At 40.6% G+C, this 15,000-nt stretch overlaps 1 protein-coding gene across 3 annotated transcripts in view; it reads left to right on the forward strand.

The window, feature by feature from the left end:
* LMO4 (LIM domain only 4) overlaps positions 1 to 6,317 on the forward strand; it is a 17,210-nt gene extending 10,893 nt beyond the window's left edge. For all 3 annotated transcript variants that reach the window (XM_032494733.1, XM_006188904.2, XM_032494734.1), the window contains exons 3-5: positions 262 to 358; positions 768 to 923; positions 5,529 to 6,317. In XM_032494733.1, coding sequence (XP_032350624.1) covers positions 262 to 358; positions 768 to 923; positions 5,529 to 5,537 — 262 coding nt within the window. In that variant the 3' untranslated portion in view covers positions 5,538 to 6,317. The remainder of the gene's footprint in view (positions 1 to 261; positions 359 to 767; positions 924 to 5,528) is intronic.
* Positions 6,318 to 15,000: the final 8,683 nt, after the last annotated feature.

Below are 15,000 nucleotides of genomic sequence, written 5' to 3' on the forward strand. Positions count from 1 at the left end.
GAGGTGGAAGTCAATATTTTGATTAAACCCGGGGCATCCTCTTCCTCTGTGGTAGGCAGAAGTTAGTTGTGACCACCCCCCCCAACTCCCCAAAAGGATTTTTCCCAGGTGATGTAAATCACTCATCATATTTGAGGCCAGAGCCTAAGAATTCAGCCTCTGTCAAATGCATTGCAGAGGGAGGGCACCAGAGGCTGGGGATTGCTTCCTGTTTCTGTGGCTGAGGGTTGCTCACCAGTGTCCCGGTTATCTCTGTTCCAGGTTATTTGGGAATAGCGGTGCTTGCAGCGCCTGTGGACAGTCGATCCCTGCGAGCGAGCTCGTCATGAGGGCCCAAGGCAATGTGTATCATCTGAAGGTAGCATTTACTCCTCCTCTGTTTTTAAAAGAACCATACCTTTCTTCCGCGGAGACAAAGCATTTCTCCTTAGTACGAACCTTGTTTTCTGAAGCCACAGACACTGAAGGAATCCATTGAAACCATAGCGTGGCAGTGAGTACCACACAGCCACCACGCCACTCCCCCTAACCCCTGAAGCACACCCCTGTTTGTCTTTTTCCCCCTTTAGCTTGATCCAATTTCTTGCACTTCGGCTTACTGTTCTTCTCCCAGAATCATGCCACAAGGAAAACAAAAAACAAAAAACCATGAAGCCCTAAGTGGCTCTCTGTACTTGACAGATACCTGCTTAAAAACAGTTGATAAACTTGTGACAAAAAAGACTTAATTTGCACTTGTTCTCAGCGGGCTTGCTTTTCCCTTGCAGTGTTTCACATGCTCTACCTGCCGGAATCGCCTGGTCCCGGGAGATCGGTTTCACTACGTCAATGGCAGTTTATTTTGTGAACATGATAGACCCACAGCGCTCATCAATGGCCATTTGAATTCGCTTCAGAGCAATCCACTGCTGCCAGACCAGAAGGTGAGTGCCTAGCACTTACCCATGGGCTTTACTAGAGCAAGTCAGGAGGTTCAAGCCCTCACCTAGCACTGGGCTTTTCCGAGGGGGTTGTGTTTCTGCGTACCCTTTGAAAGAAATGTTGGCTACTCATACAGACGGGGTTCAGAAACAAGAGATGATTGATTAAATTGCGAATCTTCTGTGGTTAAAAATAAAAAATCCTGACTTACTTACAGCTGTAGCCTCACCGATGCTGAACATCGGATTATCACATGCAAAGTTAGGCAAAACATAAAACTTCCCTATGACCAGTTGTTTATCCCACTCGACAGTTTTGAAATTCAGGAATACGATGTGAATAGCTTATTGCAGGGGGCAAAATTAGAACATTTCTGGTAGAAAAAGAGAATACATGTCTTTGTCATGAAAGAATGATTTCTGCATTAGTGATAGCAATCCAGACACCTGCCTCCCAAAGCCAACGTACACTGCTTTGAATTTTCAAAGAGCTGTTTTACCAGACGTTCTGTAGTGCCAGAGGAGAGCATTTTTGTTGATCGGTAGTCCCATAAAATTTGAATAAGTTACAGCTTTCTAAAAAGTTCTAATTCTTACTAATGCCTTTGGACCATAGGTAGCGCCGTTAAAGATAATGTATCTCGATTCTTGATTCACAAACTGGAAAGTTTGTGGACTGGAGTCAGAAATGAGGAAATGATACAAATACAAATCATGTAGTATTAGAAGGCACTTGGGAGGGAAAGTTGGCGATCAACAGCTGTCCAGCACCTCCAGTCCTGGATGGTTGTAGATCTATTTTAATCTCCTTAATAAGTCCTATAGCTATGCAAGTGAGTGCATTTTGATAACTGCTGTGCCTAATTTGTAACAATTACTGTCAACCTTCAGTTAAGAGACTGTTCATTCCACACTGGCCCAGAAAAGAGTGAAATGTATGACTCGTGTGCATAATTTTATTCACATCGTATTTCATACTGATTATGTATTGATGACATTGATTCATTTACTCTTTACAGCGCCACTTGCATGGATATTAAATCTTATTGACCACAGATGAATTTTAATTTCAGATTGGTGATAGATTTTTCCATCAGCTCTGATAGTATGTTTGACTTTTTCATCATTAACCCAGGCAATCACATAGCACTGAGTTATTGCATTGAAACAAAAAGTGCACACTTCACTTGGTAATTCTTTATGGATTTACAATAGGAACTTCATTAATGTCTGTTGTAGGCATCACAAAAAACAACATTTATCTGCAAATAGGAATTCAGCAAGCTTCAAAAGTCTCAGGAAAAAATATTAGGCTTCTTTGTCTTCTGTAATGCATTTTCTTAATGCTGTGTGTAGGGAAAAAGGACTAATATTTGAAAACTTTAAACTACTTAAAATTAGAGTGCTATATTTTCATGCTTTTTTTTAATCGTTTTCTCTTACCCAGCTTTATGGGATGATTTCAAATATATTGTCCATTTCTTTATTAAGTAAATGTTAATTGCATCAAAATATGCACACTTTTCCTTATATAGTTTACTTATGTGGGAAGCTACGTAGAATACTATTTTAAGAATAGGAGTCAAATTTTTTGTTGCAAATTCACCAACCATTGATGAGCCATTTCAAGCTTCTTTAAGATGTGCCGATACATATAAATACTTACGGATTTGCGTGGTTTCAGTTGTAATTAAGTGGATCTGTAGGGCAGAACTGAGGGCAATAAGTGGGTATCATAAATTGTTTTTTGAGATACCCGTTTCAATTGAGAGGCAAAGCCACTTGTAGTTACACACGGTAACCAAAAAAAAAGAGAAAAAAAAATGTATAGGGATAAAATGGTTGATCTCTTACCCACCTCCTCCATCATAAAAGCTTAGTTTTCCCACAAAATGTATCTTAATGTTGTGCTGGTTTTACACCATTTGTTTCCCCGACTTAGCAAAGCATAAAAACATGACCGGTACAGCTCACCACCGTGCATGGTGCGAACTGGGGGATGTGGAGACGAGATGGGAAATTTGTAGCCAGGCTGTGCAGCACGACTGCATACGGCCACAGCAGTGTGAGCTCCGGACTAAGCCCAGAGACATGGAGAAAGTATGGGCAGGGTCTCACGGCAACATCTTACTGAAAAGTGTAGGATGACGTAGGTCGAGAGGTGTTAGGGAGGAAAACCGGAGACAAGGCTGGTTTACGTGTTTACAAGATTTCGTGTATCGTGCCTTTCATAGGAGTCTTCCGTTTTCTGCACCTTTTTCAGGATGGGAGAGGTGGGGTGTTCATTTGGGAACACAGGATATATTAGGCAAAGAATAAGAACCTACTAGTGTATATTTTCTTAACATTGGAAGCCAAGAGGAGACAGGTGGCCTTCAAAAATTAATAGCTCTTAAAAGGCATGAGGAAATACAACTTAAGGATATGTTCTTGTCAGACATGGATGAGAAGCTGTGTTTGGGGCGGGGGTGATGTTAATTATGAACATTTCCCTGTTGGCCTAAATGTCTCACATTTTTGCCCTTGGTGCACTGCTCACCATGAGCACAGTCAATTCACAAGTTAGTTTTTGTAAATAAAGGTTTTGGGCGAGCTGAACGTGGTCCAGAGAGATATTAATGAGAGGGCAGAGGGAGCGGGGAATGAAAACACACTTCCTAGTGGAACGCAAACTGCTTCTTGGACCTGGAGAACGCTTTAAAATTATTTTCCTGAAACCCTGTGGCGTTTCTTTTCTGGGGGAGATGAGATGGGGAGAAATGACAAATAGCTCCATTTTATTATTTTCTTCTTGCTCGTTCTCCATATTTTTGGTGGGGAAAATTGGACATTAATTTTGGCCGTTTTCCTTCTGTTCGCAGAACCAATTACATTTTTAGTGCATGATGCATAATGAATAGACCCGAGCGTCCTCTGGCTGAGAAGTAATGAGTTGATTATTTGTACATCCGTCCTTTAAAGGCAGCTAATTGTATGGAAAGTAGAGGCCCCCATCATCTGGCCCCTTTCAACTTTTATTCTCCTGAATCTTGTTCCCAGTGTCTGGGATGCGCAGTTCAGTTGTTGTTTTACATCGTTGGCTTGTGTATATTCCGAAAAAAATAATTTTCAGCTTTTAAATCATAGAGTCTTTGGGCTGAAATCTCAGAGCACTGTTGTTCAAGGATCTACAAAATGTTATAGCCTCTCTCTTTCGTCTGAGGAGACTTGGCTTCCCTCAGGAGAATATTGCCTTGTAGAGAGTTATGTAAATACAATCAAAAATTGTGTCTAATTTTTTTTTTTTTTTTTGGTGAATTTTTGCCTGCTCTGAAATCTTTCCTTCCACTCAGAGGTGATGGTTCCATCTAGAATAATCTGTGCTTTTCAGCCAAATAAGAGATCCCATCTCTTTGGTCGGAGGAAGATTTAGCGAGTGTTTTAGTTTACACATCACTTCGCAGTTCCCCCGTAGTTACATAATTGGTGTGGTGTGTGTGTCCATCGTAGAGGACATTCGATGCTCATTTATTAAATATGCTTGCTGGCTGCTGCCGCATCTTTGTTCTGGACAGACAAATTACCTTTCTCACACTGAGTCTCCACTCTGGGGAATTAAGCCTTCACCACTTTAATTAGCTTGGAAGTGGGGGGTTGCAGCTCCTAATAGACTTCAGGCTTTTAGTAAGTTAGGGGAAGGGTGAAACGCGAACTTTCTGGGAAGCTCAAAATGTCATTTAAAACCCATAAAAACCTAATATATATTATTCCATTTTGGTAATTGCAAACAGATTGTATTCGATGACTGTGCGAATTATCATTTCTAACTTAGACATTAAAGTTAGACTTCCATTGAACTATGTTCTTTAATTGAGCACGTCATTAACACGTTACATATGTTTGATTCGTATATTTAAAATATTTATGTAATAGTAAGTGGTGTAGCAGATAGGAAGGACTAAGTGAAAAGTAGTGTCCGGATATTTGTGTGTGGTTAGACACACGTATATACACACATACCTTTAGGTAGAGAATGACACGGGTGAATGGACATCACATGGAGATATCAGAATAATCATAACTGCCAATATTTGCTTAGGTTTTATTAAGTGCCAGGCACTATTGAATGTACTCCCCATGTGTTACATAATCCTTATAACAGTTTTATTGTCCCCCCTTTAAGGAAAAGGAAACTGAGACACAGACAGTTAAGTAACTTGCCAAAGGTTACCCAGATGAGAGTGTTAACCCAAAACTTCCTGGGGAGGGACCTGGCTCCGGCGTGCCTGTAAGGTACCAGTACGAGGCAAGACGTTACGATTCATTCTTTTTCGGAAGGAGACTTGCTTTTCACAGTTAAGCAATTCATGGTAGAACTCGACACCAGAAACTTTCTGAAAGTCCATTTATTGTCTCATTTTCTCTGCTAGTAAAAGTGCAGAAAATGTTATGCTTTAGTTCTTCACTGCCAGAGTAAGCAGCGTAGAAAGCCTCCATCAGGTCACAGTTGGAAAGTAATCTAATAAAAGAAGATGAGTGAACGTGGGGAAGACAAAAGCAGTCATGTTTGAGTTTAATCTCTCTCAAATTTAGCATTTTAGCTAAGATGCCCATTTTTATTTCTTGCAGGTCTGCTAAAAGGTCAGAGTAATGCAGAATGCGTGCCTTCATCTCAGATTTTGTTCATCACAGGTGGATCCCATGTGTCTTCAGTAGACAAGTCACCTTTGTAGCTAGCACCAGTGCCAGCTCCATGCCATTGCACCTTCTTTAGTCTTGATCGCTCTTCCCGCATTTATTGGTGTATTAAAATGACTGAATATGAACATTAAGGACTCCATGAACCTGGGCTAATGGGAGACTATAGAGAAAATGAAAAAAATCCACCGGAGGACATCTTTGGGGGGGGGAGGGAGCTTGGGAGGAGGGAAATGACTAATGAAGCTAATTAAAAGAAGCATTCAAATCTGCTTTCTACCCTCATTAACAATTAGCAGGGCACTGGCCAGAGTTTGTACCCTGTGTTTTACCTTAACAACATTCTATTTGCTCTTTGTATATTTAAGTGTTGTAAGGAAATGTGTTTCAATCAAAACTGAACATGAGATAAAGGAAAGAGATGTGGCTTTTGTGATATTCTATCACAAACACTTTTATTGTATCTCTGTAAAATACAATGTATGTATGCATGTAAGTGTTTTTGTCCTAATGTTGCTACGCCCATGGCAAAGGAAAAAAAAAGAATGAAAAAAAAATCGGGAAAATAAAAATCAGGCTCATAGCAGCTACTGTGTAGAAATTCCCCCCCCTACTTCTAATTTGCTGAATGAAGAAAAAAAATCTTTTATTTGTGATATTTTCAGAGACATTTGCTCTAGTATGGTGTATTTAAATAATAAAAACTTAAAAGAAAAAATATCCGATGGAGTTTGGGTTTAAGAATTGCTTCTTCTTTTCTGTATTTTGGAATAATTTCGTTTTTTTTTTTTTTTTTTTTTTGTTTCACACCAAGCTCACTTTAAATCTCAGGGGTCGAGGGAGGTGGTGCATATATTTCTTTAGCTCTGAGCCGATAAGATATTCTTCAAATTACTTAACTATGCCATTTTGGGCAGGGGTACAAAGCCGTGTTTTTAATGGAGTCCTTTTTATAAGTTCAGCATATTCTGTTAGCAGCTCGTCATTACACTTCTGAATCACAGGGGGTCTTTTGTGTTTATGTACATACATTTGTTGGATTCTTCAGCGATTTCCTTAATCCTTTTTTCTCAGTAGGAAAGGGTGTTGGTGGAAGGCACGTTAAAGAATGTGGGTGGCGTAACCGTCTAGTTCCCTTCCCAAGTTTGTAGCTTTTGAAGGAAATTTCATTTCTAACCCATCCCTGTCGGGTTTGGAAGCTGCGCTGGTTGTGAGGAACCTGGAGGTCTTCGTCGCCCTCGTGGGTGGGTGAAGTGGCCATTTCCTGCCCAGCTTTTAGATTCGTGCGGTCTGCAGCATGATTTGTTTATTTTGTTTGCACTCCTGTCCTGACTGCCTCTCCATATGTTCGGGGGAGGGCTTGGATTACACTGAGGAGCAGTCCTGAGATACTCAGTCACTCGTTCTGGGCAGCACCGTCCCGCCCCCCCCCCCCCAACTCCGAGGTGTCCTGCGGGGAGCACGTGTGCACGAAGGATGCAGTGGGCCCAGGGCCAGTCCCTGGAGAAGGAAACCTCACAGGCTGCCCCGCAGGCTTGTTGTGTGTGAGCCAATCTCAGCTGCGTCCTCCATCACAGGTGAATAATGCTCCTTTCTGTTTTCTTTCTAAAAATGGCATTGATTTTATTTTCTCTTGTCTCAGGAAAGCTCCGGATACAGGTCCACCCCCTCTCTGAGAGTAGGACTAGTTTATGAAGAGAGGTCTAACTCGGCACATCTCAACTAGCAATCAGCTTCCCTCTGGGATCTCCTGTTTTCAGAGATTTCCAGGACAAGGAAACATCAGTTGCTCAAACTGAAAACCTCTTATAAACCTCTTGTAGGAGAATTGAAAGGTAGAGTTAAAGTGAATAGTTTTATTAGAGTTTTATAAAAAGAAAATGCAGGAAAAATAATGAACAAATTACATAAATAACTATGTCTCCTTCAGTTGGATCCTTGGGGAATTTCTAGGAACTGGTTCTGGTTCTTTTTTTTTCCCCCTTTAAGGTACTTGAAGGGAATGTGGACTCTTCAGGATAGCAAAGGGGAAATGTGTTAATAGGACCGCAAGCATCTTCTATAATTCTTCTTGGCATAAGCACTCATGTCCCATGTAGTGTAGACATTCAAAGGAGATAGTTAATACCTTTGAGTCAGTAATACAGTGTGGCATTTAGTGATGTGGAGGGTAAGGTCATTAAAGACTTTAAATGAACTATTACATGGCTGGTTCCTCAAGCACTTCTGTGTATTTAATAACGAGCTTCTAAAAGCATTTCTTAAGTTGCAGACCTATAAGATTACAAATGTCACTCATGTTAGTATAATCCACATGCAAGTGATGAAGCCTTCTCTTTGATGTGCTAAATTGGAGAAGGACTAATGGAGCTATGAATATACAATAGAACATATTTAAGTAGTAGTCTTGCTTTAGGTAAAACACATCCTTGAAACCAGAGGCATTTCAAACAATAAAACCCAGCTCTAATGGGGATGCTCTATGTGGATAGAAAGCTACTAAAAACACTCAGGTTTATTCTGATGTGAGCAGTGATTGTGTTCCTCCCCCAACCCCAACATTGCTGAGAGAGGAGAAGAAAAAACTCCACGAGCTTGTTCACCTTTCATCGTTGCATTTGTGATGTTAGTGAGATGTACTGCTTCCTTTTGAAAGGACTTATTTGATATTAACCACGTCATAGAGCAAGATGGCCCCCGGCCCCTACACGCAAGTGCAATTAAAAATAAAAGCAACGTTACGGAGCCCAGCTGAACTCCTGATTAAAAAAAAAAAGTTTATGATACATATAAATGTCTCAATCATGCAAATTGTCAATCTTGCTAATGAAACAATTTTGTAAAAAGATTGTCCTCTGAAAGGGTTTAATGTTTTTTACCTATCTGTCTAGTTAGATTTACACATCCCAAAAGGCAGAAGAGCCTGAACAAAGCTTTTCCAAACCAAATCGTTTGCCACAGGAAACTATTTCCAGCTCTTCATGATTTATTAGGAAATAGTTTAACACAGACTGTAGTGTCTTATAAAATGCGAAATGAGAAAACTGTCACGCCAAAATGAAGCTTGTGAAATTGTCATCCTCTTAATATTAACTGTATTTAAATTCTTTTGCCCTTATTAGCACTGATATTTGAAACAACTAATAATCTAAAATGAAGCTCTTAAATTAAATGGCTTAAATGTCAATATAGGAAGAGTGTAATGTGCACTTCTATTTATATAAAATATTTCTTAGGGCCAGTAAATTATATAACAAACAAAGCTCTAGTGAATCCAAGAGCTTTTTTATCAGGACATAATAGTGAAGACTTTCCATGTAGCCTAAATAATTGTGTTTAAATTGAGAAGAGACTGTCCAAAGACTCCTTCAGCCAGGAATTATATCCTGGGTACTTGCAACCTATGACTCAGTTGGAGTGTCCCTTGGAAACACAGATCATTTACAAGTTGATGTTACTTGTCGCTTTGTTACTAAGATTCACCTATTGTCAGTCCAGCCAAGTCACAGAAATGCTTACTGCAGTTAAATAGCAATTTGTTTCCCTGAAGCTGCAATTAAAGTATTACCGAGCAGCCATTTTAGATTGGCGATGCTCTGAAGGCATCTTAAACAGCCGGCGACTCCCACTTGCCGGGTCTCAGATCTGACTAGCAGCAAAGTGGGTATCTGGTTAAGAGGCTTCTGTAACCCTCTGCCCCCATCGTGAGCGTGCCAAGACCTCTAACATGTCAGGGCTGATTTTTGGAAGGTGAACTTGCAACCTACCTCAAGTGAACACTGTTTTCAGTGGAATGCTAAGTGCTTTCCACTGGTAGATATGCACGTGTTTCCCAGAGGGAACGTTTTCGAGTTCAGACTGATTCTGCTGAGAATGGACTGTAACTCGCAGGCCTCAGGCCAATAGTGCACGACAGGTCCTGACATGTTACAGCTGGGTCAACAGGGCCGTCCTCGCTCCTAAATCACAGCTAATAAAGCAGAGGATGAAAATCAGTTGATTCTGTTACAAGTTCTTTGACACTGGAACGTTGTTTAATGACTCTCCCTTAGAAGGACAAGGCTGAGTTGAGCCACCAAAATACCAATGTTAATGGTCCCTCTTCCCTCAGAAACAGGGCAGGACAACTTTTCTGGGTCTTAGCGTCACCGTCACCAAATCACAACCTGCAGGGAAAGAGAGGCTCTGAACTGAATTCTTCCTGCGGATCTAAAGTTCAGGATTTGTTGAGTGAGAAAGGTGGCATGCAAAGGTTTTACGGAACATGCGAAAACCTCGAGCTCAGATCCTGAGAGAGGGAAGGATTTCAGAGGTGATATTTTAAAATGCAGTTAGCGCTGAATTTTAACCAGTTTGGAAACCATCATTAGCTCATGAGAACAGAACAGGAGGCATCTCACCTTCCTCCTAGAAAGTTCCCCCTCCGTTGAATCAAGAGGTTTCTGCCCTCGATTTTTTCAAAACCAATTTTCATAGGCAGCGCATTTATTCGTAGGACTTCACCTGTGTGGTTTGAGCTGTAATTTTTTTTTCTTTTTAAGTAAGAGGACAACATTAAAGAGTTTCTTCCTGAATGAATTTTTCATTTTCGGTGAATTGAATGTTTTTAGAAACTGACAAGAGAAAATCTGAAGACAAGCTGAACTTACAAATGAAGATTAATTATGGAAGCTGGAAGGAAAATTGCATACTTGGACTGCAGTTATGTTCCTTTTTCTTTATTTAAATATGGTTGGGCAGAGGTGGGTGTGTCTTCAAATCTGCATATTCCTCTGAGGCCTTGGATTCAATTTCTGTCATCAGTTATGGGACTCACACTTTCTGTCAACCTTACATCTTTACATACAATGTTTAATGTACTGACTTTACCTTGGAGTTGTGTAATGTATTGTGAAAATTATGTTAATGTTTACTATTAGCAAGTTCCTACACATACTATCTCGTTCAGTTCTCTCAATAATCTTCTTAATTATTGCCTCAGTGTTACAGATGAGGTCATGAAAGTTCAAGGAAATGACTTAAAAAAATTTTTTTTAGTTAGTTTTTGCGAGGGGAGAGGTAATTAGGTTTATTTATTTATCTTTAAAGGGAGGTACTGGGGATTGATCTCAGGAACTCACGCAGGCACTCAACCACTGAGCTGTTACCCACCCCAACCCCCAAGGTGACTTATTAATAAGCAGGACCAGGTGAATGGGTGGTCTCTGGGTGCAATGTGTAAGGGGGTGTCAAAAAGATCTGTAATCCAGATGATGTTTTAATGCAGTATCTTTAATAGTAAAAATGCAAAAGCATCCATGATGAACAAAAGAATCACAATTTTAAATAAAGCAGGGTCAGCATTACTTGTCTTCAGGCTCCAACATTACTGGGCACTGATATTAATGCCTGGAACTGTCAGCGCCCTGGCGTTTTGGTAGAATTGCCTTGTAAATTGCGAGACCGCACGAGGCTGTAACAGTGATACACTTTATTCTGAGCTATAACTCGAGGTTTTTTTCCTCGTTTAAAAAGTAACTACAGTAATTGCATTTTATCTTTATCCAACTTGGAATGCCACCTCATTTCAATTATCTGCATATTTTAGCCTCCCTCTAAAAGAAATGCCTTTTGAATTTTGACAAATCTCAAGGATTTTCATGATGAATAATTAAATATACTTGGTAACAACCTTACCTGCAAGTTGTCGCTGAGGAAAAAGAGCAAGACTTTAAGGACCACACTGTTCCAGAAGGCAAAATGGACAACTAACTCAATCCCATACAAAGTAGCCAGTGGTGTGTTTACAACGTTTGACTGAGCTGTGGCTTGAGTCTGCCAATAAAGGGTCAATGAATTCAATTCAGTAACGTAAACATTAATAAGTATAAAAGAGGTGGTGTACACACAATAATTTTTACGGGAAATTTTTACATGTTGTAGCATGATGTGGAAAACAGACGTATCACGAAAGAACTAATATTCAGATTTGTTGTTTTAAAATAGGAGAGCACTGAAGCATTCAAATGGAACAGATTATACCTTTAATTACATCCAAACATGATTCTGAACTGATTTTTAAAATTTTGTTGGCTGTACTTCCTATTTTTCTGATTAATTGCTAGAATCCAAAAAGATACCAAATTTGTAAATAAATTGCTATAACACACTGTTTAATCCAAGCTGCCTTTATTACAAAAAGAAAAATAGTTAAGGAAACTTTCTACTCAATTTAATAAAACATTACTTTGATGTTGATGTAAAGGTTAAGCAAAAAGGGATTTTTTTTTGTTTTTTTTTTTTTTTGTTTTTTGGCTTGGATTCCTGATTGTAGTGGATTTTGGTGCCAAAGTACCAGTTCTCAAAGCCCATGATGTCTGTAGGGTATTTCATGGGGTATCTCAGCCCAATGACTCTTAGCAGGAGATCTTTTAATCTTTTATTCTGCTATGTGCAAAACGAGACTTCAGTTACCTAACATATGTTTTTTCCAAGACTAAATTACCCTTCTCATTGGATATGAATGGATATGCATCCATCCTGTTTAAATTGTAAGGACCTGGAAACAATATGCATCAACCAACACAGCAGAGACTAAAAGCTACAGAGTGTCCACTGTAAAGATTATGTAAATGCTGTGGATTTGCTCTGTGTTTATTATGACCAAAGTACGTAAAGTCAGCCCGGTAACGTCCCTGAGGGGTAGGCAGCATTTGCACCAGGCGGTGGGGGAGGCTGCAAGGCCCATGTGTTCAACCACTGGGTTATACTGCTCTCTGTGGTTTGACGGAAAACCATTACACATTCCAGGTGTTCTGCAAATGCCATCCCTCCCAGACTGGCATAACTGGTAACAAACAAGAGCCTGAATGGTGTTTATCAGCTTTATTTTTTTGGCAGGGGGTGGGAATAGATGTTTATGGAATTTATAATAGATAAAATATTTTCTCTTTAAATTCTAGGTTCTGGAGAAATTTCTCTCATGAGAAAAAAAGGGAGTAGGGAGGATGGAAGGAACAATTGCCTAAATAAATCGCTCTTCGAAGGAGGACTGAGGGGCTGGATGGAGTCTCTCACTGCAGATGGGGACGAAGGTGGTAGGGGCTCCCCCCCAGAGCCCTCGCCATGCACCCGGTGGACTTGGCTTTGCTGGTCTGATTTCACTCCTGTCGATAGGAGGCTGTGCCGTTAACCCATGCAGGATGCTGTCATTGTGCACGGTGGACCTCCAGCCACGCTTACATGGGCTGCGAGCCCTACGAGGCTGTGACATCAGGAGGTTTCAGACATTAGCAGCGTTGGCAGTTTTTAAAAGTTGATATGGTACAGCATTTGGTGACACTTCACAGGTGTGTCAGGGAGAGAGAAGGTGAAATGAAAATTGCAACAGGAAAAAAAAGCAGACTCCGATGTCCTTGATGAAATCTGGGGTACCACTGGGGCAAGAAACAGCGCCTCTGGTTTGTTAAAGCCACAGCCATGAAAAATCTAATCCTTCCCTCTTCCGAGAGGGGAATGGAGGCAGTGAGGGCTGGAAGAGATGGAGGGGGCAGGTTTGAGTTTTCTGATTTGCTCCTGAGTGATTTAGGCCGATAAATAAGCTTGATTTTCCAAGGACAGGCGATCCTAAATGGATTTCTGACACTGAAGCTTTTAGCTAGGTCTTTCTTCCTGGGGATAGGTGTAATTCACAAAATGCCATCCGTTACCTCATGCTGTAGGCAATTGTTTTTTACCAAGTAGTAAAACATGTTTTAAAATTAAAAAGAAGGGGGAAAAAAAGATTCCGGCTGGCTTTGGTGCTCTCAAAAGCCAGACTGTCTTTGCTGTGGGCCAAGTGAAGGTACAGCTGAAATATTTTTCTCCCTAAGTTGTGCTTCATATATTGCTTTTAACTCGGAGTTTGATTTCCAACAGGCCCACCAAAGGATTCTGCCTCTGGAATCCCCTGTTTTGTATGCAGATGGCGTGTTAATGAACTCATTACTGTATATTTTATCCAGCTCTGGACAGATTTGTGACATTATTTTTCAAAACAAAATGGGGTTAAGCAGTTGGTTGGTTGGGCCTGATGAGAACTGGGTGACTAAGTTAAAAACATTTTTTCCAATACACTACCAACTTGCTCAGGGTTGGTGCTAAACTTCCTATAAAACTACCCCTACATCGACCGCTCCCCCGCAAAAAGGTCCTTCGATTTCCCCATATTCCTAAAGACCTATTAAATGGGGTGCCTTCCGGAAGGTGCGTCATCCAATTCTGTTCTGAGACTAGGTGATTCTGGGCTTTCTTTTTGATTCCTTGGGTATCCGTGGGCATCCTGTGACCGTGTACCCTCTTTCAGCTTGGGTCTCTGCACCATCCAAGGGAGACACAATGCTCACTGTTGTCCTAAGGGGAGTGCTGTGAAGGTTAATGATGGAGTATTTGCCTTGCATGCTGTGCTCTGTGATTTTTAGGATGAAGGTGCCCATGCCTCCTCACCCTCCCCTTTTATTTTAAAGCATGTGATAAAGCCTGTGTTGCTCTGCCATGTGAAATAAGCACCAAACTAGGAGCCAGGAAACACTTGGAATTTAATTCTAGTCCTGAAGGGAAGTCAGACGGAACCTGTAATTAAATTTATCTTTCCAATCAAATATTAGCCATGGGCTAATCATCTAATCTCACTACCTTGTTCTGCCCATCTGTTAAATGGGAATTTACTAATCAGCTATTGTCAGCCAATGCATTAGGTGAGTCATCAGAGGTAGAAGGGCTTTATATTCTGAGGATATAAGTTTATTCTCTTGGATTGTAACCACTGAAACAGTGGAAATTACAGTAACTTCTCTGATTTAAGGGTTAGTTGTTAAGTTTTTCAGTTTACTTTGAAAATTATTACAGCCGACTCCTGTCTGTCTGCTCTGATGGAGGGGATTTAGGATGGAGATTAACGCAAAACAATGGATAATATTCAAACAATTTATCTTTGGTTTAGAATGTGATATGTGATTTTTCCGCCATTTTTTAAAGTATGTTTTGAGCTTTTTTTGGTTCACAGAAAAATGGAAGGGAAGATGCAGGGGTTTCCCACATATCCCCTGCCCCTACACATGCACAGGCTCCCCCACTATCAACAGCCCCCATCAAAGTGCTACATTTCCTTCAACTGTTGAACCTGCATGGACATGTCATAATTGCCCAGAGTCCATAGTTTCCATTAGGGCTCACTCTTGGTGTTGTGAAGTCTATGGGTTTGGACCAACGTATAATCACATGCATCCATCATTATAGTATCGTACAGAATACTTTCACCACTCTAAACATCCTCTGTGCTCTGCCTGTTCATCCCCACCGCATCCCACAAACCCTGACAATGACTGTTTTGTGGTTTCCAGAATGTCGTGTAACTGGAGCCCCGTAGCTACGTAGCCTTTGCAGA

The sequence above is a fragment of the Camelus ferus genome, chromosome 13, assembly GCF_009834535.1.
Source record: "Camelus ferus isolate YT-003-E chromosome 13, BCGSAC_Cfer_1.0, whole genome shotgun sequence".
Lineage (NCBI taxonomy): Eukaryota > Metazoa > Chordata > Mammalia > Artiodactyla > Camelidae > Camelus > Camelus ferus.